Source organism: Convolutriloba macropyga, chromosome 14, assembly GCF_964194025.1.
Source record: "Convolutriloba macropyga chromosome 14, txConMacr16.3, whole genome shotgun sequence".
Taxonomy (NCBI): domain Eukaryota; kingdom Metazoa; phylum Xenacoelomorpha; order Acoela; family Convolutidae; genus Convolutriloba; species Convolutriloba macropyga.
In genome coordinates this window covers 33,304,354-33,330,579 of record NC_134481.1, presented here as the reverse complement: position 1 = coordinate 33,330,579, position 26,226 = coordinate 33,304,354, and the positions used below count along the sequence as shown (strand labels likewise).

Below are 26,226 nucleotides of genomic sequence, written 5' to 3'. Positions count from 1 at the left end.
TATGTTAATGATATCAACAAATTCTTCAAGAAGTTTCGTTGTCCCAGTGATGTCTTTTTCAACCAATCAGGTCATTTCAACCGTCACTTGAAAACTTAAAAAGAACGAGTGAAAAATGTCTATCCGCGAGGTGTTTATTCTTTGCGGGAAACACTATTTGAGAAGCTTGACAACTTCTCAATCGCGTATCCAGAAGATTATACCCTCTTCAATAATTTAGCCGTCTTCGACTTCGAAGCAATATGTGTTCATTCAGTGGATATCAGTAACACAGCTACAACATCATGGATTGGTACTCATGTACCTGTATCGGTATCAATTTCTTCAAATATGTTGCAAGAACCAATTTTCTTATGCGAAAAGGATCCCAATCGTCTCATCATATCGTTTGTAGCGCAACTTGAAACCTTATCAGCAAAAAAAAACAAAGCGGACTTGAGACCCAAGTTCTTGGAGGTGGAAGCCGAGATCGAAACCAGGTTGAGTGATATTTCCTCTACACTGGAGATTATTTCCGAAAGTCAGTTGGAAAATAGTATCAAAGCAGAAGATAGTAATGCTTCTAAAAATTTTTTACGATACCAACAAAAGCAGCTCCTTGATCTCCAGTGTCATTTCAATAATTATGTTGACACTCTACCAGTTTTTGGATTCAACAGTGGAAAGTATTATCTGAATTTGATCAAAAGCTATCTCATTCCTCAGCTCCTTAACGACAAAGCTATTACACCTACGGTAATCAAGAAGACAAATCAGTTCATCTCCTTCAAATTTGGGGATATTCAATTTCAGGATATTGTAAATTTTCTCGGTGGAGCAACAACTCTGGACTCCTTTCTGAAAGCATATCAATCGAAAGAAACAAAAGGTTATTTCCCATATGAATGGTTTGATTTGCCATCGAAACTTGACTGTAGCCATCTTCCACCTTACGATTCCTTCTTCAGCAAACTGAAAAACATGAATCCACTGGAAAAAGATTTCACTCAGTTCGAAAAATTGATTCAATCTGGAAAAGAGCAGTCGGTAGTTCTCCGGTAAATGGGACTGAAAGAAAAGCCTAGAACTGGAATAGAAAACTATGCTCTCCTAGAAGATTTGTGGAAGATGGAGAAAATGAAAAGTTTTCGAGATTTCCTTCGTTGGTATAATAACAAAGATGTTGTACCAACGTTGAAGGCAATGGTGAAAATGATGGAGTTTTATCATGGTCAGAAAGTTGACATGTTAAAGCTCGGGTGCACGCTACCCAATTAAGCAAATATCTGTCTTCATAAATCGATGGATAGAAAGTTTTACCCTTTCATCGAAGCTGACAAGGACTTGCATGAGAAAATACGAAGTGAAATGACTGGTGGTCCATCAATAGTGTTTACGAGGGAAGCTGTTGTAGACGAAACATTCATCCGGAGGTCAAACAATGTCTGTAAAACAATAGTTGGAATAGATGCTAGCCAATTATATCCTTTCTCCATGTGTCAAGCGATGCCAACTGGACTCTACACTAGATGGGAGTTTGGTACCAATCTTCAAAAGTTCAAAGCTCGTCAAAACAAAATCAGGAAGTTTGAGAACATGGTAATGTCTTTCTATCAAGCAAACAGAACCGAATGTACTATTGAAAGTATCTATACAACAGGAAAACAGAAAAAAATTGATTGCTTTAGTGTGGATGGCTTTTGTGGTCATTGTCAAACAATTTTTGAAGCTCTCGGATGCTACTACCACTTCTGTTCCTGTAGAGAAACTCAACCAATTCTTGATAAAGACGAATTTGAAAATGGTATCCGGAAGCGTGAGTCTGATATCTTACGAAGACTTCATCTGGAAAAGAAAGGATATAAAATTGTTGAGATGAGAGAATGTGAATGGTGGGATCAGGTTCAGAAGAGCTCTATTTTGAAAGATCATGTTCGAAAAAATTTTTCCTACAAGTTACCTTTGAGCAGTGAGACGCTGTTGACGCGGATACACGAAGATAAATTATTCGGATATGTTCAATGCGATTTAGAAGTTCCCGAGGAGCTTCGCGAACGATTTGCAAACTTTCCTCCAATTTTCAAAAACTGTGATGTTGGAAGAGAGAATATTGGTAAATTCATGCTGGAATATGCTGAAAAAACGCGTTATTGTTAAAACCACAACGAATGTTGATTTCGAGTTACATTTTAAACAATGGAATAGTCATAACGCCATTATTAAAGTTTTATTTGAAGCTGGGTCTACGCTGTACCAAAATCCACAGATTCGTTGAGTATACCCCGCAAAAATGTTTCAATGGTTTCGTACAATCTGTCGTTGATGCAAGACGAGAAGGTGATGAAAATCCGGACTCTAGCGTTGATGCTGAAACTATGAAATTACTTGGAAATATTTCTTATGGTTATCAGATCATGGATCGAAGCCGACATACGCAAACATTTTATCTCAGCGATGAAAATACTCACAACGCTATCGATAACCGTCTTTTCAGGAGATTGAACAATGTGGGGAGAGGTATATATGAGGTTGAGCTAGTGAAGAGTACTGTTGAACATCGTGAGCCGATAATTGTGGGATTTTTCATCTTGCAGTACGCAAAATTGAGAAAGTTGGAGCTTTACTATAACTTTTTTGATAAGTTCTGTGATGTTCAGAAATTTGAAGAGCTTGAAATGGACACCGATTCCTTGTATCTGGCGCTGGCTCATGAAAATCTATATGACTGCATTCGACCCGAAATGAGAAGCATTTGGAACGAGATAAGAAGAGATGACTGTACAGAAACTTTTCGCGCTGACAGCACGTGCAATTTTTTCGCAAGAACTTGCTGTCATGAACATGTGAAGCATCACAAGCGTGAACCTGGTTTATTCAAGGAGGAGCTTTGGTGTACCGAAATGCTATGTTTATGTAGCAAGACATATTGCTGTTATAATTCATTAACGAACAAAACTAAGTTCAGCAGCAAAGGACTCAACAAGAATGTTCTGGAAGAAAACAGTAATGGACCGTTACAGAAGTACAGAAGAGTCCTGAATGATGCAGTAAATGTATCCTCAACTAACAGAGGGTTCAAAACCGTAAATCATCGGGTTTTCACCTATGAACAGACTAAAAGGGGACTTCTATTTCTACCCGAAACGAATTGTGGATAGAGATGGAATTCACACAAAACTTTTACTGATCTAAACTGACAATCTATTTGCTTCCAGAACTTTTAATCTATCTAAATTGATCTCTTTTGAACACTTGATAAGATTGCGATATTAATTTGTCAACCTAGTAAGTGTATTGTATAATTAGTCCCAGTCGTTGTTTTCGTTGAAACTAATAGATAGAAATAACAGCAGATTTTCAGCATAATTTTAGTCTTCTCTTCGGAGTTGAGCTAGCATAGTTTTTTCTAAGCAGATTCCTCAATTTCTTGGGAGAGTTCGGTGTAAACCCTAGATAATGAATAAGCTTCTTTGTTATTCAACACTTTCCCGCTGATAAACAGTAACCGTAACCTGGAACATTCTCGGAATTCTTAACATTTTGCTCTAGCAATCTGATTGGACAAGCATCTTTCCCGTTTCCTTTTTAGCATTATTTTCTGGCTAGATGCACGAAATTTCCTCTTAAGGGAATCAAATAAAAACTATGATCTTGCCGAACCTTTAGAAGTCTGCTCTGATTCATTTTACTTCTCGTTGCCCCAGAGTTCAGATTGCCTTATTTGATTTTCTGTTAGCAAAAGGAATCATCCTATCGATATGATATTTCCTCTTTTCATGTGCTGCTAGGGACCCAAAATTTATATTGACGTCATTAATTGTAAGTACGTGGAAATTGAAGTTCTTGAACTAGTTAAACCAAAAATCTTAATACCTAATAATATCTATAATTAGGGCGTTTTTATACCATTTTCCTATCCCACCATAACCAGATATGATACACAAAAATAACCACAGTTGAAAATCTTAACATGTTATAACAAGATTCGATGACTCATCAGAGACTAGAAGACTGGTTGTCTTTATCAGTCATATTACGTGTGCCAAGTACTACTCCAGTTACTTGTAACCTATTAGCTATCTTCGTACATTGGTACAATATAACAATGTAGAAAATCAATCAGATAATGTACTCAACGCTATGAAATAGTTAGAAATAATCTCTATTTATGTTCGCCTACAGTTAGATAACAAATGTCAATATTACAAGTATCGATGATTCATTTGCAAATTGGTGATATGTAATCAATCCTGATACATGTAAAATCGATTACCTATCTTTATACATTATTGTCAAAAATCCAATCTTAATACATGTAAAATCTATTACAAATCTTTATAGGTTGTTCTCTTAACTCTAATGTTAATACATGTAAAATCTTTTACCTATCTTTTTACATTACTGTCAAAAATCGAATCTTAATACATGTAAAATCTATAACCTATCTTTATACGTTGTTCCGATAACTCTAATGTTAATACTTGTAAAATCTATTACCTATCTTTATACATTGTCTCACTAATTCAAAGATGACCTAAATAAGTTACAATTGCTATAACCAATCTTAATACATGTGGGTCGTCACACCCCCCCCGGGCAGCTCGGTCCCTCTATATACTACTGACCTCTCAAGTTACGCCTTAAATGTTTTTCTACGTATGCTTCTGTTTCTTTTTGATAGCAGTTGTCAGCTAATCATTGATTACTGGTTTGAATCCCTGTTATTTTTTTTAGATCAAAATTGAAACTGTATTGTTGACCAAAAATCTATTTGTTTTTTAATTGAGAGTTTTTCATCGCAAAAATAATTTTATTTTGCAAATTCCAAACCATACATTCAACATCTTTGCTCCTTTTGACAAATTTACGTTGAGTAATTCTATAGTTCTCGCTGTGATTGTTTTGGTAATGAGAAGTCTGGGAACTAATTGAGGTTCAGCTATTAAGTAGAACGAATCGACGTACATAAAAATGACGAGAGATCAATCAAAGGAAATTTTTGCCTTTACCCAATTATAGTTTTTGTAAACGTTTCGAAAACTTTTTTGTGTTAAATGAATGAATTTAGGTTCATAACTTAACCTAAGTTTTCATTTCCGTTCAAGTGAAGTGCGAGAAGGAAAAAAGTTAGACTAAAATTGCAAATTTCAAAAGTTTTGGCAACAAATTGCTCCTGGTTTTTCTCTACTTTTCAGCAGTCTAAATTTTGCCTTTTTAATTTCAATGTTCAGCAGTTTAAAAGAGCAGTAAAAGAAAAAATGAAAACTTTCCAAGTTATAGCAAACAATTGTTTCCATGTCAGAATATCTAATAACACCTGAAACTATTGTTATCTGCTCGTAGATTTCTGAAAAGTATAATGATTATAATTGGAGATTGTTTATTGTGCTCCCTTATTCTATTTTACACTACAATAAATTCAGAAAACAGACAGTCAAAATAAAAAAATTTTCTGCTTTTTGAAACTGCACGCTCTAAAAATAATATTACTGCATTCTTTAATAGTCTTAAGAAAAGGAGATTTTCACAATCAGATTTTCCTGCTCACTTGGGTCAAAGATCTTGATAATGATAATTCAATGGCACAAATAAAATTTATACACAAGTAATTGTGTCAATTTTGAAACTTATTTCTGTTTATGTTACAAAAAACACTATGACATTGAAACATTGACTACGATTAATTGTTCATAGTTTTTTCAATGCAAGTTACAGTTCTCAATTTGACAAAAGTGTTCAAATACCTTTACTCGAAAATTTTTGGCAAGCAAAACAAGTTTTTCGAAAGTTTCAGAACGGAGTCATTTCTTTTCTCAAAAAAATACTTGACCTTCTAGAAGCATTCATTAGTTCTTTTAATTTCAAAGTGACCGCACCACTTTTGCTGTATTTTACCTTTTTTTATTATATTTAGTTGCTGATAGGCCTACTTTAATTGCAAGTTTGTTAAAAATAACTTACATTTGTCATCAGATTTTTTTAAAAGTTACATGATGATTTGTTGTGAGAACAGCCGTTTTTTTTTAATTTTAGAGAGTAATCTCACCTCTTGAAATATTTCTTAAGTTCTTGAGGTTGCGATTGATTCGCTCCTTTAGATGAGATAAAATACTACATTTTTAAAAAAATCTCAGTATGAGTCATATTGCAGTGGTCTCAAACTCTTAATTGTTTACTAACGAGAACAATTCAGATGATCTCTTAATCAGCTTGCAAGTAGTATGTATTCCCTTCCAAGATTTCTTGCAAGATTCTCGCAAGATTTTGAATTCTTCGATGATTAGGGTTCTGACATTTTTGAGCTATATATCAGCTATTGTTTGAGTATAGGTTAATTGTCTCTGTTCGGAGTCCCTGAGAACTTCGGGTGTTTAGCTGAGATCCACTTAGTGGTTTGAGATCTTTAGCCAAAATTTCAAAGTGACCTTTGACCTTTTCAAATCACTTAACTTTTGCTTAAAACACGCTAATTAAATAAACGCGAAGTAATAAATGCCATCAACTTCTGACTATGTATATAGGAAGTTATGGCATTTTTAATTCTGACATTGATATCTTAAAATTTGCACGTGCGTGTTTTATTTTCAATATTCAACACTAATTTCACTGACCCATGAAAAGTTTATATATTGTTATTCAGGTTCTTAAAATATATCTGTCGCGAGTTTCTTTTGAGTATTAATAATTAGTAGTGAAATTTTTTATGATCAAGCTCATGGGATAACCTAAGTTGAGGTTACACAAAAACATTCTTGAAGTCTCTGTTGTCTTTAACTTTTTTTTAGTTGAAAAACTCTTCTTTCGCAAGACACAAAACAGGATCCAACTAGGAATGATCAATTAATTAGTCATTTCTACCACCTGTTGCAGATAAGTCGAATACTGAAACCCATTCAGATGAAGACTCTATGTCTTTGTACCTCCTCTTTCGTGAGTACAAATCACTTCACGCCCAACCCGCTTCCAATTCACCCCAATTCATACAATTGCTCCGTCATCATTACAGAAAGTTGTAAATGCGATAACATAATATTAATACAAAAAAGATAACTGGCATTGCTCCATTGGTTCAATCTCATATTGTTCAATCTCATGCCAATCAATTCAGAAAAACTCAATTCCAGATTTGAGATTTAACTAATCTTTGGAAACCATAACGATGCAATCAATACAAGCAATACAAAAATTTCTCAAAACATGTCAACTGAAAGGGAGATATCAATATTTTCTCAAGTTCAAGTACAAATAAACTTTATCCGAGAGTATGTAAAAGTTAATTTAAAAAACCATCTGGTTATAATTTCTGAATAAGCTTGAATTGAATCCTCTTCTTCAAAAAATTCTATCCTGTTGCACATAAAAGTTCGTTTCATGTGATTTTTATTTGACGAAGTTTCTACAATTCACAGAAAAAAAACTGAAAACTGCTTAATATAAGCATGCATATGTTTCATGTTCTCCAGCTAGCATCATCGTATACCTTGTCACGAATAAATCTTAAAAAAATTATTTTGTTGTGAATTCTTTTAAATTAATTTCTTAAACTTTATGAATGAATATTAAGTCATTTTGCAACGCTTTGCGGGCCACCGTCAGGCCTCAGACTTGATACCAATCTATCTGGGATCAAATTTAGGATTAGCTTGCACAAAAATTTTGTTTTCGCCTGAAGTGAACCCTAAATTACTCACATCTAGTTTAAAAATAATCTAAAAATTCTACATCTTTAAGCAAAAGCAAGATAGCGATGTTTAGACGGCAGCTGCGTGCATTCTAACCGTTAAAGTTTTGCTTGCCTGCAAATGTTCAGAGCTTCTTTTTTATTGATCAATCTTAAACAAAAGAGCATTCAGGGCCATTGATTACGAGTTTCTGTTGCAGTAGTTACTACTTTTTTCTTGAGTTATTTTACAATAATGGATACTGTGCTTGATGACGAGACCCGAAGACTACTGTAAGAAGAAGATGATGTGAATGCCAGAGCAATGTTGAGTAATTCAGCGGTTAGACTGGCCGAAAAAGCAATTTCAGACGACAAAAGTTTTGATGAACTCTCTAAAGTTACCGAGGAGATTGAAGCAATCTTAGAGAGCACGAAAAAACAGCAGCGAGGACAGCACTATAATAGGAAACCTCCCTTTTGCCCTGAAAGACAAAGAAAATATTTTCAAAATGTTGAGAGACTTTCAAAAAATGAGATAATTTTTCCATGTAGATGGAAAATTTATCTACTTAAAAAGAGACTTCCAACAGTGGAAACCAGTACCAAGCAATATGTGTACCAGTTGATTATGTATACTTTTACTAAAAACTGACGTGTATCGGTACTCTGTAGTGATGTGAATGATTCTAGCAGAGTGTCTAAAGTTTTTGTTAAGAATTTGTCGGTCATCGACTCCTTAAAGAAACCAGGAATAAAAACGAAAGCTATCAAATCCTTTCGAGACAAATCTCACCGCAAAAAAATCAAATGAACAAAGAGCGCTTGAGATCTGCTCCATTTTGTGTCTCCATCAGAAGACGTTCAAAGATGCCTTAACTGACGAATTGAGTTTGTGAAAACCAAGACCATTCGAATATATATCAAAGAGCTTTCAACTTTTCTGTTACTTGATATTAGTTTACGTACCCGTGGAACTGCTGTAAGCTTAAAAGTCTGATGAGATAATCTGTTATAATTTTTGTTTGTCAATATTTGTAAATAGTAAGAAATGTAATTTCTTTTTTATCAACTGAGTTGACAATTGGTTTTTTTCATACTCTATATATTTTTGAAGATCCGCAACATAACTGGAAAAAGGATCTTTTGATTGGACACGAAAAAAAACTAAAAAACTCTTTCTGAATCAACACAATTTTTATATTTGTTGATAAAGAAGTTATTGCAAAAAAGTCTCACTTGATAATGATGAAGAAGTGTGATTGCGTCATTACAGAAGCATCATAACCAAATTTAGTATGTTTCACTTCTGTTAGAATTTACTAGAAAACAAACTTTGTTGTAAAAAAAACTGACTATTAACCCTCAAATACATATTTTTAAAGTAATCTAGAGGATTTATTTCAACTGGAGGCAACTTCACGCCGAGGGGTGATGAAGCAAAAAGAACAATCTTCAAATAATGTTAACAATGAGGTGAGCCAGAACTTAACAGTTGAACCGTCTTGAAGCGAAGTTCCACTGAAAGACAACAAGTATTTCTGTTTATAAGTAAATAGGATTATGAAGAAAACTAAAAAGCATTTCTCATTTGTTTTCTATCTGGCAGCTGTCAAATTTGAGCGGCAAAAAAATGGTATGTATTATCTAATACAAAGAACTAGATCTTTAGGAGCCAACTAGATCTTTAGGAGCCAAAAAATAAGAGCACGGCAGACCATTTTATCAGACTTTGATGTTTATAACCTCCAACTTTCAGCGAAAGACAAAGAGTGCACTCGTGAAACAGAGCGAACAAATTCAACTATTGATTCTGTGATTTCTAACACCAAATTCCAGAAAAACGTACTGGAACAGCCTTCACTAATCACAACACCAAAAAATAGAGCTGACGGACTCCGTTGATCCAAATTCCGTAGAGTGGTCAATCGACCTCAGATTGACAACCGAAAGGATGGAGACCAACAAATTAAAACTCAACAAAAATAAAACCAAACTTATTCTCTTTAGCAGTAAAAAAAACCAGGCCCACATTTGATTGAACAAAAAAATAATAGAACGCTAAAAAGCTGCAAAGTATTTACACACTTTTTGGACAATAAACTGTCCTTCCAAAATCATGGGCAATTTATAAAACCAAAGTGCAACAAATTCATTTCCATCCTATATCACACGAGAAACTTTCTTGCCAGAAAATTTACTGCTGAAGGTTTACAAACAGTTCTTTCACCTATTGTTTCAATGCGGGATTCTGCTTTATGGAGTTGATCAGAACTTAGATCAATACTCAATATTTTGCAGACAGCAAAAGTTTTTCCGCAGAATTATATTTTTGCTGCCAGACAAACATGAATGAGATCAATTCGTAGAGAAAATTCGATATGTTCTGCTTTTGAATTTCTTGTCTATGAAGTCATAAAGTTCTCATCAAAATTCTTCAGAAAGTCGCACGTCTCAAAAAGTTGAAAAGTATTATAACGTGATTGGAAATTGATAAGTTTATGCTGTCGGAAAATTAATACCAAAATTGTTGCCAGTTCTAGAAAACCAAAAATTACATCTTGAAAGAAATTGTCCAACAGAGTGAAGTTACTTTTCAACATTTTGGTAAATAGCACTTAAAAATAATTACATCTCTCCTCCATATAACTGAAAAAGATTTTGAATCTCAGATAAAAAATCTAACAAATGTATTTTTGATCCCGATCAGCTATCAAAATTATTTTGGAAAAAGACACAAAAATTAGGAAACTAAGTATTATTTGTTATGAAAAAAGAATGGTCAATCTTTTGTATCGACAAAACCAACTAACGCACATGCAATCATTATTAGTCAATGATCTAAAAGATTCTATCAAAGTTCAGATTTTCAAAAATACTCAGTTTCGCTTTAATTCAGCCGATAAGCCTCGGTCACTCGGTTTGGTGCTCCTTAAAATAAGTACTGATGAAATTTGTAATGTAAATTGTACTTGAGTAATAACCGAAAACCCATTTATTATATATATATATATATATATATATATATATATATATATATATATAAACATATTTATTATAAATATTATATAATTTTATATATTGTTTTTATATTATTTTGTATATTTTAAATATATATATTATTAGTTTTATGTGTATTTTTATGTGTCCGCCATTTTAGCTAGCGCTGGCGCACAACATAATGATTACCTGGAAATTGATTTCGGGTGCAAAGCAGGAGGAGAAAAATGGGAACTAGAGCCCATTGCTAAAATTTTATAGGCCAAATTATCTTATAGATATTTATTGAATTACAGCAAATGTAAGTAATGGCGAATTAATTAGTTATCGTCGCTTGATTATCTATTGTGTGTGGTCAGGTTGTGCTCCACTCGGCCTCTCCGCGGCCGCAAATACCTCCCGTCCCCCCTCCCCTGACGGAGGGAGGAGGTTACGCCGACGGATAGACCTTTGTTATGCTATTTTATTAGTATTTTTTCACAGAAAATGCCTCTATATTAATACTCTTAAAATCAACCAATCAGAGCACTGGATTACTCGGCCTTAAATCTCATTTCATGGCATTCTGCTGTGCGTCCGTTCGGCTGTTCCGGTATCGTGCTTTATAATCGTTCATATGTCGCCTTATCACACACACCTTAAGGTCATTACAGATATTAAGATTCATTTTGTCAAACTAAAAAAGTAAAATGTATCAAATTGTCCACTTCAGGGTAGGATTGTTGACTGTTAATGAAAAAATTCATAATCTTGCAAAGATCTAGCTCTGAGTAAGTTTTGTTTTGTCTCTTTCAAAAGTTTTGGATGACTGTAAACTTTCTGATCACTACAGTGTCCCTTTCGTAGTATCTCCTCCCTCCGTCTGACTTTTTCTCAAGATTACTTAACCTATGATTACTGCTTTGCTTCAATTTCTGTTTTTTTTTCATTATCTATTTCTTCAATATCTATTTTGATAACTTTATTTGGACTGGTCAAAGAACCAATCTAATGCAACCCAAGAAGGTTTTTCAATTTCTTGATTTCATTGTAGAGCAATCGATATCAGAAATCGAAGAAGATGCAGATCTGAGTGAATGTGACAGCTTAGAGGATGACGATGACAAGTTAAAAGGAAGCAATGCTCTTGGAATTGCCACTGTCATTTTGAACGACTCAAATGACAGATTGGAGGCGGGATCTCTGACTTGTAGCAGCAGTTGGAAACGACTTACGGGAAGCAGCAGAAAAGTTACAGGATCTCCTCTCGGTTAGTTTTTTGTTAATTGCTGAAGACTTTGGCTCTTCGATGAACCAACTTTTTCCAATAAAATTTTCTTTTTTTCCATGTAAAAAAAACTGCTCTATTAAAACATAATTGAAAAGCATTGATACGCATTTTGCTACGTTATTTATAACATAAGTGTTTTCAAACAAATGTCCATCCTACTTAATTAATTATTATTATTAAAAATAACAACTTCCCAGTTTTAATTTTTCTATTGGCTTGTAATGTGGTTAGATATTTAAACTGTGATGAGCAGTAACGGTATCAATATTATGCAAGACAATAAATAGATTAAACTAGATAGGTTCTTTGGAAAACTTAAAATGTGACACAGATGGGCAAAATACAAGCAAAAAGGTTTCAATGTTTTCAGTTGACTCGCTGAGGCATCATTTTCACTCAGTTTGTTCATGTTTAACGGAAAAATCATTTTTTCATGGCTGTGAAAGTGTTTAATTCCATATAGCAAGTTTAATAAAGTTGAAACGCAAGCAAACGTTCAAAAAATTTTTGGCATGTAAAAGAATATCAACACAGTGATATTTTCGTTGTTTTAAATTTGAAGTTCGACTTTTGAAATGTTTAATAGTGTTAATTACACTTGATATCACGCACTATGGTGGCGAAATAGTTCCCCGGACTGAACGTCAAGTCTTAATCGATACTGATTCAGTGAAAATTCAAATCTTGGATCAGTACTGTATCAGAGCTCTCTAATCATGACACTTTCCTCTTTAGACTTGGCACGTCTCAAATCAAGTCCTATGTCTTGGCAAGTCTTGAGTCAATTCTTGGCCAAGATTTGACAAGTCTTTAGCAAGTCTTGGCCAAGACTTGACTCAAGACTTGCTAAGAGTCTGTTTATTGGGTTGACCAACACAATTCAAGCAATTATATTTTGTTTTAAAAACGAAATCAAGAATAATTTGTTAAAATACTTTACAGTTCTATGATACATAATTTTCGAACCCCCAATGAATTCTCTTTTGTTTTATTCTCTAGAACAAAAACCAATAAAAACAATTAATTACGCGCAAAATTGGTTTAATAGATAAAAGAAAAATAAAAAATTCTGTCGTAATAACAACAAAATTAGTTTGAGTAGTTGTAATTCAGGACTTAAAAAATGAACTCTCCAATTTTTTTAACATACCATTAAATAGTCTTCTTGTTTTGTTAAAAATTTTTGCAACCAACTATTTATTTGCTGATATTTCAAGCAAAAGAGGGGTTTTCACAATCTAACTAAAGTTATATTTTAAAAAATGCATTGTTTTGGAAATTTCTAAGTTTTCGTTACCATAATTACATTTTTGTTCAACTCATGTCTTGATATTTTTCTGTTTCAACTTAAATTGAAAACATCAACTGTATAACTTTAATCGAGAAAAAGATTTCAACCAGTCAATAACGTTTTTGATTTCCTATATTTTGCCGTTAAATTCGGATTTAATAATCCAAGCCACTATTTCCAATAAAGTCCCCAATTGATAATCGTCTTAGAACATCTTTGCACGCTTTTTTGTACCATGAAATGCGACAAAGCGCTTTAAAGGAGAAGAACGACTGGAGATGGCATAACAGTGCTGTCTGGGGGAAAAAAGGCAGACACAATGATTTTTGGTATTCCCATTAACGGTCAGATGGGACTGGAGGAAACAGATTGTATATATTCATTTTGATCTGGTCACCGTAAATGTATGTTCAGTTTTTTCTTTAGAACTCAATGTATGAAATTGAAAAAGCAAATTATCAATTTTTGATCAGCTCAGCAGATTTTTAAATCGGTGGAGATCTTTCTTAATAATTTGCTTCGCATTGCGACTGTAACTCTCCTTTGCGTTCTGACTGGCTGACAATCAGCGGATAATTGTGAGAAATTACTGTAACTGAATCATAATTAATATAATAAAAGTAACAATTGAAATATTTAAGTCAAAGTATATGCATGTATGTTCAAAGTATTTGTGTATGTTCTTTTTAGCTATTGACCTAAAATTGATGTTTTACAATTTTTGGGAAATAACAAGAAAGTTTTGCTTCATCTTTTCATTATGTCTTAATAAATTTAACAAGGCATAGTATACAAAATTAATCTTGAAATTTCAGCAGAAATTTTGTTTCAGTAGAAATGCACAGTGCTAAAACATTAAATCTACAGTGCACAAATAATTTGATATACTAACTTTGAACAATTTTAAGCAATTTAGTGGAGTAGAAAGGCAACAAAAATGACAAATTCAATCATTTTAAACAATTTTTTATCCTCTAGTCCCATTAAAAATGAAAATATGTCTTCAAGCTTCGATTCAATTTTCGATACCCTACTAATGTGTCATAATAATAAAATATCTCCGCAATAGATATCTGGTGGCCTTTAAGGTTATGAAAGGTGCGTTTTCCTCTTATTTTCAATACCAATAAATTGCCACCTATTTCTACTGTGCTTTATAAAGCAGAGTAGAAATAGGTGGCAATTTAAAGGTGATGAATATGAGAGGAAAAGCGAGCCTTTGCCCAAATGACATCTGTTGAATAATCACTCATTTGCAACGTGTAATTCTATCGATTTTTGGCCCTTTCCTCCCATAGCCTGCCTGAGGAAAGACATGAACTCCCATCTCGTTGTTTGAGAGATACTTTATCACGAAAGAGTAATGAATTTCTTCACATCCAAAGTCCGATATTTCATGATTTTCGCCTTTTGTCCAATGAACAGTTCTTATTCTAGAGGAGTTAGTTTCTGACACGGTTCCAGAGAGTTGCTTAATTTTTTTCTCTTAGGTGGTGACCAGGCTATCCAAGACAGGATTCTCTCCCTTGAAGAAGAAGTGGAATATTACAAGAATGCTCTTGATGAGGTTCAAGACAGATTCCAAGAGGCCGACATGCTCCTGATCAAAGACCTGAAAGAGGAGAACTCAAAACTGGGAAGAGACCACAGGGTGCTACAGTACAAGTACAGGTAATAAGTTAACTGCACAAAAAACGATTCTGATTAGATGATAAAGGTCAACTTTCTGGGTTTCAATCATGTTTCCTCTTGAAATAGAAAATACCGGATACCAATTTCCCGGAAGTTATGCGTCAAATTGTTCTCCAGACTGGGATACAGGACTGATTATAGACAAATTGCACTCACATGCATATACATGAAATGGATCAAAATTATATCTAAAATCCCGGGTCGAGGGGTTTGCAGCTGAAAGCAGATACTTTTGTAAGAAATCCGCTGAATGTGCAAAAATTATACAACATTTGTGGTGATTGCGCTGAAAATTGACAATTAAGTGCTGAATCCGCTGAAATAAAAAATTCAGCGCATTTCAGCACATATCTTACATAAAATCAGAATTTGATTCAGCACCTTTCATACAAATTTTCAGCATTTGTGAAAATTTTAAATTAAGCGGATTCAGTGCCTTTCTTACATAATTTCAACACTTCTCTTGCCAAACTTCAGCAGTTTTTCAGCACCTTTCTTACAGATTTTAAACACTTGTGAAAATTTCAAATTCAGCGGATTTGGCACCTTTGTCACATAAATTTCCGCAGTTTTGTTGCTCACTATTGCTTATAACAAATTCAACATGTACGGTCCTTCATCTTTTGCATTTCTCTAAGGCCATTATTAATCAATCAAATTTAAATTCAAATGATAATCCATATCTTTGAAAAACAGAACAACTGAAAAAGTTACAGTTTTATCGTACCTAATGGCAGGAAGACAACTATACCAAAGCTACCCGGTTTCATGCAATCAATTGTTTTCGATAAACACTTCAGCTGTGATAACTGCTTTATCTTAAGAATTAACAACATTCTAAACTCTCTTGGCAGATTTCGAACTGATTTTAAGTCGGACTGCTCTAATTCAATGCTGTTTAGTATTGCTCCGGTGCTGCTTCTGTATGTTCAGAAGCACAAAAAGTTCAAAAAAATCAAAATTTTATAAGGAAAGCGTTGGAAGTGCCTAAGAAGTATGCCGAAATTTCTGAAAATCATTTAAGAATTTTGCTGACATCCGCCAAAAGATGCATTTTTCAATCTTACATAAATATCCAATTAATGTGCTGAGAAGTGCTCAAATTATGTAAGAAAGAAGCTTAAAATTCAGCAGATTACGCAGATAATTATGTAAGGTTTATCTGCTAAAAATGATTTTTTTCAGCGGTTGTCAGCGCATTTCTGGCAAAAATTTTAACGAAATCATCCTGGATAAAATCATGTCTAGTAATTGCAGCAAATTCTAGCCAAGTTGATCTTTATGCTCTTACCCGCTCAAAAAGATCAGCGAAAAGACGAAATTGTGGTAACCCTAGTCCAAACCTAGACTTACGAAAAAACCCAAACTGTCTAGAGGGCGGCAACATTGTCAAACCTGCACAGTCGAGCTTCTTAGTTAAGCTCCAGCAAAAATCATTTAATGGGTCAAGCAAAAGTCTTTTCGTTGGAATTTATGGTCCAGGATAGTCTCTTCATGTGTCTGACGATGTGGAGGCAAAAATGGAGCAAAACTAAACAGCATTGTACCACTACAATCCAACTTAAACACAGCTGAGAAACTGCCAAATGCTGTATGATTTTTTGCAATTTTGAAAGTACAGCAATTATTTCAGCTGGACTGTTTTGCAACATTAGCTGATTGAATGAAGTGACGTAGTTGATTTTTAACAATCTTTTCCCCGTTAGCCATGTTGAAAATTTGGCCTCATTAGGTTGTTTTTTTTTCCAAAACCATCAATCATCATTTTATAAACAAAGCATGTTTTCGATAGATTAATATAGTTCTTCAAAATAGCAAAAGATGACTGAGCAGGCATGCTGACAACCTTATAAGCAGTAGTGAACAATAAATTTGCACGTGAAATTTTGAAGGCAAAATATAGACTCATGAAAAGAAATTTTGTTCGACCCATGATTTGACAATACATAGCTGGACCCAATTTTTATAACTCACTACTTTCGTTAAAAATAACCCATGCAAAGATTTTTCTTGACATATGATTTTACTTTTGCTCGACGCAATTTTTACTCCTCTATAATTTGGGTCTAGGAAAAGTCCAGCGCCCGATTCTGGTCGAATAAAACTCCAGCTTATTGTTTTTGGTCGAGCCAATGTCCAGAATGACTACGTTTGGGTCGAGCAAAATGTGCAGAGTGTCAACATTTGGGTCAGGCAAAAGTCCATGTGATTAATAAAGTCTAGCAAAAGCTTTTTCAGAGCTCTTTTGGGTCCGTCAAAATCTATGCATACTCTTTTTTGGGCGAGCATGGTCTTTTCATAGGGCGAGGTCGAGACTAGGAAAACGCCAGGAAACGAGGGGGCCGAGCGGAATGTTTTGATTTAAAATTTCTTGACTCGGGTATGTTTCCGGAAAATCTCAGGGTAAAAATCCAGATAACAGTAATTTAGATTAAGTTTCTACAGGCGAGCTCAAAAAGAACTGGCAGAGGTGGAAGCTGAAAGGGACACTTTGATGACTGAAGTGCACAAAAACCCTTCATCTGCTGATAACCCACAAGATAATAAGATGCTGGAGAGACTGTCAGGTGATGACGCCTTTGAAGCTCTCAGACGTCGCTTTGTTGAGTCGCAAGAAGGGAAAACTCGACTGCAAGAGGAAAACCTTCGTCTTCAGCAGGAGGTAGTATCAAAATTGGATTATAAATTTTATTATAAATTGGATTATGATCACCAACATATCGATCAATGCTCAAAAGAGCTAGAATCGTCTATAAAACAATGACCAATTATGGACTCCAAATTAAAGATGAATGCTACTTTTATAGGTCCAGAATCTACAACATCAGCAACAGCAGAACAACAGCCAAATTCAGATCAGTAGCCAGGAGGACTTACTGCACCCTGATTTAGACGAAAAGCTTCTCTCTAGACCACGCTCTCGGGTTAGTTTTGCAACTCCTGTCTAGGAGCACAGATCAATCTTGTTAGATCTGGGTAGAATTTGCGTTCTTTTCTTCTTTTATATTCTTTTTTCAACAGCGTTCTATTCTTCTTGCGCGATTAACATCTTTACATGACGAAATCTTCATCTAAATCTCTCATTAAAATTACAGAATGAAAATTATTTGAGCAGAACTTGCTATCACATGGGTTAATCTTTGACAAAAACCATAATTTTTCAAAAACAAGAAAATAATTTTCGAGAAAAATGAAACTTGTTAAAAAAATGAGCACATTTTTTAAGTGGATCCGTTTTCTCCTAATTGTCAAAAAAATAGTTAATGCTTTTAAGGTCGGACAAGGAAGAGTTAGAACTTGGACTGTTAACCAATTGAGACTCAATTGTGGAAATAAATAGTTGTCCTACATTTTGAAAAACCCCGTGAACTTATGTACGCAAATAGTTACTGTGCGGGAGTTTTTTTACCGTGCGGGAGTTTTTGACTATTTTCAGTTATAATTTTAGTGAGCGCACAATAGCTGAGTCCAATTTTTTTTATTATCTGTCAAAGCAGATGGGCATAAACATCGATGCAATCGGTTTTTAAAACAAACTAAAAGTGATAGTTTATTTTTCATGATTACTTAATGGCTGGCGGTAGAAAGTCTGGAAAAATCTGGAAACTCACGAAAGAGCATAGGGACTTTCCGTCTGGGACGATCTGTACAAACTTGCTTCCGTCTGAGACGTTCGAGCTTTGTTCTTTTCAGAGACGTTCGAGACGAGATAGCGAGTTGGAGGCACAAGTTGCGAAGTTAGAGAAGGATCTTGAGACATCTAGACAGAGGGAGGATGAGATCACAGAACACCTCCGGGAAGCTGAAGACCACATTGACCATTTAGAAGGTTGTATTCCCTCATGATCAAAGTTACTCACCATAAAACGCACCTTATATGGTACCTTATTAACCGCAGAACGGTCTACATATGGTACCTTACTAAAAACAGAACCGTCCATATATGGTTCGTCAAAGCCACTTAAAATGCCCTATATGTTCTTGTTTTGTTTGATCAGGTACTGTATCTGTTTTTAAAGCAAGTAAGATTCCATATGAAAGTTTACCTTTTGCGACTGTGTATCAGCCATTGTCAAATTTTTTGACCGGCTTTTTATGTTTATTAAGTCGCCATTAAATTCATAAATGACGTTCTATGATTGTTAAAATCATGATCGTATTATCAATGACCCGTCGCAAAAGGGGCTGTTGTAGGTGACGTACAAATTTACTTAAAACGGTGCTATTGGAGCACAGAAAAGAACTTAGAAAATATCTTAGAGCTTAGAAACTTAACTTATGTTGATAAACTCAGAAAGAAAACAAACTTACCAGATTTAAAACGACAACTGCAGCTCAAAATTTAGAAAATGAATGTAGATCAGTTGAGATCTGTATGTTTGTCAAATATTGATATTTATCTACTAATATTGAATAGGAAATGCAACTTTGTGAACCATCTCAAGTGAAGTAAATTTTGTATGTAATAATGAAATGACGCCCACTCATACGCCGCCCCGAAATCGCCTGATTTTTGATACGTTAACGTTTTAACAAATGTACACTGTAAAAGTTATATTTATCTTTTAGAATATATATACCGCTGATTTTTGCTAAAATCTTCACAATTTTCTTCTCTTTTGAATCTCCTATAAATAATTCTTATTCCCTCAAATATCTGTTGAGCTTTAACAGCTTCAACCTCTAACGTGCCAAAACTCGTCCCGCCTCATCGGGGTTGTTGCGCTACAGTGTTCGTAATCTTGCTAACAGGTTATGGGCCCAGCCATCAGACCGTTGAAAAGCTAATAGAGTTTTGGTTGAGATTGTAGTGTCAGTGTTGGCAGTTTTAGCTCTTCTAGATTGACAAGAGTTTTAAGATCTAAGGTTTGAGATTTCCCTGGAAAATAAAAGCTGAATCAGAAATGATAATAGAAAAGTTGAAGTTTAAACTTTATAATGGAAGCATCAAACAATAGTTTGAAGTGGATGACGTTTAGCGGATTGACTGAGGACTACCCAACATGGAGCACTCGTTTCTCTGCCTTTGCACAAACCAAGGGGCTCTTCGAAACGCTCACAGACACAGTTAAGCTACCTGACAGGCCAGCACCACTGAGGGAAGATGCCAATAATGCGCAAACGCGAGAACACGAGGCACAGACTCAAGCTAGAGCTACAGCTGTACAGGAAGATGAGAGCCGCAAAAGTCAGATTTGGTGCTACCTGGCAATGACGCCTAGATGCCAGCAGCCTCATGCTCATCCGACATGACTGTGTGAACAGCAAGGGTCTCGGAGATGGCCAGAAAGCGTGGAAACTTCTCCAGCAACGCTTCAGAAGCGACGAGACAACCACAGTCATCAGTCTGATGAGGCAGTTGGCCAGACTACAACTTCGCGAGGACGAAGCCATACACCAGTACTTCATCAGAGCGCAAGAACTGGTCACCCGCTTGCATCATGCTGGTGAGGAGCTTTCTGAGACGCTGTTTAATGCAATGGTATTGAACGGACTTCCACAACGATACGAGCATTTTGTGGTGCAGGAGAGCACCAATCCTGCAGAGATCTTTGTGGAACTGAGGAAGCGTCTCACTAACTGAGGAGAGCCGCAGACAGAGAGATGAAGTCGAGGAGGATCAGCACGTTGCCATGTCAGCAATGAATGCTTCTCATCAAATTGGTATACATTCTTCATTCAAATCACATCCTAGGAAGACTTTTTCTTAGCCTAGTAGTTCCAAAGGCCCTAGATTGTGCTTTGTATGTAACAAACTTGGACATTTAGCAGCTAGTTGTTACAAAAAAGACAACGCTGTATGTTGTAAATGCAAGGCTAAAGGCCACCTAGCAAGTGCATGTAAACATCAACAAAAAAGTCCTCATAAAGGCTTAGCGTCTAGTTTAAGCGCTGACAGCTCATTTGAAGTTTCAAAAACTGATTTAGTAGTAGCTTCAGGCAGTACTGATCACATGATGATAAAAAAACTTGGTTTAAAAATTACCAAAAACTAGAAACCACAGTTAACAATCCAGATGGAGGGAAAACAAAAGTTGAAGGAATAGGAGATGTAGATGTGGAAGCACGAGACACTAAAGGTGTGCTACATAAGTTGACTTTTGAAAAAATTATGCATGTACCAGAGTACAAAACAAACTTAATTTCGGTTTCAAGTTTAGTTCAAAAGCAACACGAATTATTTCACACAAAAGCTAAGTCAGTTCTAAAACTCAGAAGCAAAGAAAGCTTCAGACTGATAAGAAGAGGCAAATTGTTCTTCTTACCATACAGAAAAGAAAAAAAGCACTACTTTTCAAACTTAAGTGGGGGCACGTGTCAAGCAAAACTTTGGCACAAAAAACTTGGACATTTGAACTTTAGAGATGTAGCAAATACAACAGACGAAGCTTCCCAAGCTTCAGATTTTTGCGAAACTTGAGCTCTAGGAAAAATTTCGAAAAAGCCTGTTACAAAGGTGAGCGATAACAAAGCAACTCAAAAACTAGAAAAAGTTTACTCTGACGTTATTGGACCAGTTAGTCCATCAAGTATAGGTGGCAACAGATATGCAATTAGTTTCATAGACGAATTCAGTGGCTACGCAGTAGTAAAATTTATGAAATACAAAATGCAGGCATTGCAAACTTTCAAAGAATATGTTGCACAATATGGCCGACCAAAAATTTTTAGAGCTGATAATGGAACAGAATACAAAAACAAAGCCTTTAAAAAATTTAGCATTAGCAAGGAAATAGCTTGTGAGTTCACAGTTCCTGAAACACCTGAGCAAAATGGTGTTGCACAACGTTTTAATAGACCAGTGGTAGAGGCTGCAAGATGCCTTCTAATAGATTCAAAATTGCCAAATAAACTATTGGGTTCGAGCAGTAGATACAGCATGTTATGTTAGAAATTTAGTTGTCAAAGACAAAAATACAAAATCAGCCTTTGAAAATTTTTTTGGCAGAAAACCGAGAAGCGACCATCTAAAAGTATTTGGTTGTGTAGCCTATTCAAAAAATCGTGATGCCAGTAAGAAATCAAAGTTTGATCCAAAAGCAACAAAGTGCCTGTTCATTGGTTACTCTGATAACACAACAGCTTATTTGTTGCAAAACATAAGAACTAGGCAAATTTTCACTTCTAGAAACGTTAAGTTCAATGAAAACAATCTACCAGGTTTTCATAATGAAACCGAAGATATAGAAGACAGCTTTCTATATCTAGACTTAGAAGAAGTAAGAGAAGAACTTCAGGATACAAGCACCTCAAGTGAGCTAAGTTCAGAGGTTGAGTTAACTGAAACAGAGAGCGTTCAAATCGACCACAGGATACTATTTCAAGCTGGGAGACAGTAGGGGATCTGTCAGTTGGCAAGTCAAGAAGCAACCGACAGTGTCACTCTCATCTTACGAAGCAGAATACCAGGGTTTAGCTGCCGCGGTGCAAGAAGCCATCTTCTTGCCTGGTCTTTTTAGAGAACTGGGTTGCGAACAGTTTGAGCCCACAACCATTAGAGAGGACAACCAGAGTTGCATAAAGCTTGCAACTAACCCGGTGCTTCACAAACGATCCAAACACATCGACACGAAATATTATTTCGTCCAAGAACGAGTTGATGACAACTCAATCAAATTGATCTACACGCCAAGAGATGAAATGGCAGCAGTTCTTCTGACAAAATCTTTGCCACAGCAGAAAGTAGAACAACATCGAGAACAATTATTGGGCGAGTCCAGATTCTTACCTAGCGGCAACAATCTGAGTGAGGGTATTGGAGCACAAAAAAGAACTTAGAAAATATCTTAGAGCTTAGAAGCTTAACTTATGTTGATAAACTCAGAAAGAAAACAAACTTACCAGATTTATAACGACAACTGCAGCTCAAAATTTAGAAAATGAATGTAAATCAGTTGAAATCTGTATGTTTGTCAAATATTGATATTCATCTACTAATATTGAATAGGAAATGCAACTTTATGAACCATCTCAAGTGAAGTAAATTTTGTATGTAATAATGAAATGATGCCCATTCATACGCCCCAAAATCGCCTGATTTTTGATACGTTAACCTTTTAACAAATGTACACTCTAAATGTTATATTTATCTTTTAGACTATATATACCGCTGATTTCTGCTAAAATCTTCACAATTTTCTTCTCTTTTGAATCTCCTATAATTAATTCTTATTCTCTCAAATATCTGTTGAGCTTTAACAGCTTCAACCTCTAACGTGCCAAAACTCATCCCGCCTCATCGGGGTTGTTGCGCTACAGTGTTCGTAATCCTGCTAACAGGTGCCAATTATAAGAGTGCTGAAAATTTAACAGTTTTTTTCTTCCCATCAATTTCTACGCCAGTCACATCAGTTTAGATAAAGTGAGTTCAAAAACTCTGAACCAATCGCAGTGAAGTGGTGAGATCTTGGGTTTTATCATTTGTCAGGACAATAAAACTGCGGCGAGAAGAATTGTACACAAACGATGATAACTGTTGACTGTGATCATGTCTTACTGGTCCGTGGAACTTGATACAAATCGAACAAGCGATCAGCTTGCCTTCAAGTTGCGTTTTGTTAGGGGTCTAAGTGGGTGCAAGTACTGTGAAAATGGACCAGTACTGGATTTGATCCAGCATCTTTTACTTGCAAGTGTAGTGTGCTACCTATTTACACCAACTATGGTTTTAATATCTCATTTTTGTGCATTTCCTATAACCCGTTCTCACCTTCTTTGTTGTTCCTCAAGGCTTCATTTCTCTAGCAAAGTATACGTTGAACAAGTAGAGCTTCTTGTCAAGCTATTTCAAGCTTTTCGTATGTACAGTTTACATTAGGTTCTTCTCTCTCAACCTTCTAACACGTTTGGAAACTATTTTGGCTAGCATTGAACTAATAAGTAATCACTCTTTACAGTTTCAGAACATTTCAAAATTTTTCCCGTCTCGGCGCTCTTAAACGTCGGCATAGTTTTACATTGGCACAGTTTTACGTACTCGATGCTAGCGAACAAAATTTAAGTGAGCAATTTACTGTCAGGTAACAGAAATGACATTACATACACGAGCATATTGCGTTCACATAAATGGAATGAAAAAACAATGCTATGACAATTAGCCGTATTGGAATATCAGGCCAAAAATTTTCTTACCTGCCGACCGGTACGCAAGATTTCCGCACGTTGTGATTTTGCCTCTATAACCGGCCTGTAATAGTACCAACTTATCTGTACTGCAGGCTATTTCAAATTATAAAAAACTAAAACTAAGATAGGGATAGAGATTTTTTACTCGACACAACCAGGGAAATGATTGTTTAAAAAAGCATCGTGAATTTTTTATGTTAGTCAATCTATGTTGGCGCTAAGAGTATTGGCCATGAAGAGATTCAGCCGACCAAAAAAAATGAGAAAATTTGCCATCAGCCTAAATCTGATTATTTGACAAACCTGATTGCTAAAAATTAGGCAAGAAAATTAGTCAAAACTGTCAAAAGCATTTGTTATAATTTTTTTAAAAAGATCACGTTCATTCTCAGAGTGACTCACGCTTGAATGGTGACGCATAAATTTCAATGGGGAACGCGTAAATTTACAGACAGGTTTTTTTTAATCTCCAGGTCAGATCCAGTTCATCCAGGATGAGAAGACGAGGTTGTTGGCCATCATGGATGCTCTGAAGGCAGACAACAGAGTGCCAGAGGAGTTAGAAGTGTCCAATGGAGAGACTGTCAATGCACTCATTGCTCGCATACACGAACTGGAGGTTAGAACAATATAATTAATAAATAATACATGGCAAAGTTACACGGCATCAGAACGAAACTGTTGGTAAAGCATTCTTAAAATCACCTGAAAAATAGCCTTAAAAACCAGCAGACTACTCTTATCTCGACTACAATTGGACTTTTTAACATCTATAGCCCGTTAAAGAATGAATACCCTTCATGTCAACTGACGTTAAACTAGATTTGTAATTCTCCACCAGTTTTTGGTTTTTGCAGAAACAATTACTTGTTTTCAGCTTTTTTGTCAATTTTTCGTGGTATGATATTTTTGGTTCATATATTTTTGGTGGTATATAATTTAGAGTACGGAATTTTTTTCCCGAAGAACATTTTTTCGGATTATCATTGATTTATATTGTCTTTTCTTGACACTACTGATTTGAAAAACATTTTTTTTTGTTTTTTAATGCCTGAAATTATATTTTTCAAGTTTTATGTTAACGATTCTATCACAGTTAATTATGTCTACGCAAAATCTTGTGGTTGCTACCTGTGGTTGATTTCTGTGGTTGATATCTATAATCAGAAAATTGAGAGGCGGAATTGAAGGAATGGGTGAAACTTGTAAAAAAATTCTCAGATATTAGTCGTGTTTCAGTCGTGCAAGTTCGCAATATTGGCCATCTAAAAGAAATATTTTATCTTCGTTTTTCCGTGTGTGTCTAGTCTCTTTCGTATTGGATCTACTTCTTTTCAATATCACTGTTTGTTTTTGAAGGCGTTTCTCTGGAGACTGTAAACATTTTTAAGCTAGTTGTCAATTAAGTGTAAGATGTTGCTTCCGGTTATTTTCTGAAAATAAAGTTAATGTCGGTAAAAGATTTCCAAAGGTTATGTGGATTGTCGATTGTTTCTTTGGTGGAATGCTAACTAGTGGTTCTTGAGACTGTAAGTAGTAAAATCTGGTATTTGTTTATACTGTTTTAAGAAACATTGAAACCTTTTTCTTGAATAGAAAATGTGACTGAAAATCATGTTTAAATATTTTAACCTTTTTTGCGTTGAATAGAATTATCGTATTAACTAATAATTGATCGTTACACTTTGTGATTGAGTTTCCTCTGGAGTTTATTGTTTTCCGTATTTCTGTCTACTCTGAGCATTTGGATTAGTACTAATGTCGTTAGCGCTTCAAGTAAAAACACTGCCTTACCCAAAATTGGAGGAAGGTAATCTTTTAAAACGCGTCCCAAAAATTTATTGGAAAAAATAAACGCACCAAATCATTAAAATCGTTTTCTAACACTCAATTGGAAAAAAACATGAACATTTGCAACTATTTGAATGGAAAGCTAAGCTGCCAGATTTCAACTCGTGTTTGCAAAGTGTCAAAAATTTTTCGGTGACTTTCGAATAGCTTATTGTAAACACATCAAATAATATGTTGTGTTTTTTGTTGCTCCAGGGAATTTTTAATGAAAGTTGATCAATCATAGTGACATAACTATTCTTATCTGACGTTGTCGAAATTTTCTCTTTACTGGTCAGTACAGACCTCCAAATTGGGAAAGATTGACCGGTTTGTGCAAGTGGATTCCACACACAATCTTAACACATTCGTTCTGTG

General features: G+C 35.1%; 1 protein-coding gene across 3 annotated transcripts in view; it reads left to right on the top strand.

The window, feature by feature from the left end:
• LOC142353338 (uncharacterized) overlaps positions 1-26,226 on the top strand; it is a 147,398-nt gene that overhangs the window by 26,765 nt on the left and 94,407 nt on the right. For 2 of the 3 annotated variants that reach the window (XM_075405571.1, XM_075405572.1), the window contains exons 3-8: positions 11,673-11,888; positions 14,691-14,871; positions 17,338-17,554; positions 17,700-17,816; positions 18,586-18,721; positions 24,492-24,637. In XM_075405571.1, the coding sequence (XP_075261686.1) occupies positions 11,673-11,888; positions 14,691-14,871; positions 17,338-17,554; positions 17,700-17,816; positions 18,586-18,721; positions 24,492-24,637 (1,013 nt within the window). Of the gene's footprint in view, positions 1-6,854; positions 6,910-11,672; positions 11,889-14,690; positions 14,872-17,337; positions 17,555-17,699; positions 17,817-18,585; positions 18,722-24,491; positions 24,638-26,226 lie in introns of those variants that run through there. The other variant, XM_075405573.1, reaches the window with a different exon arrangement.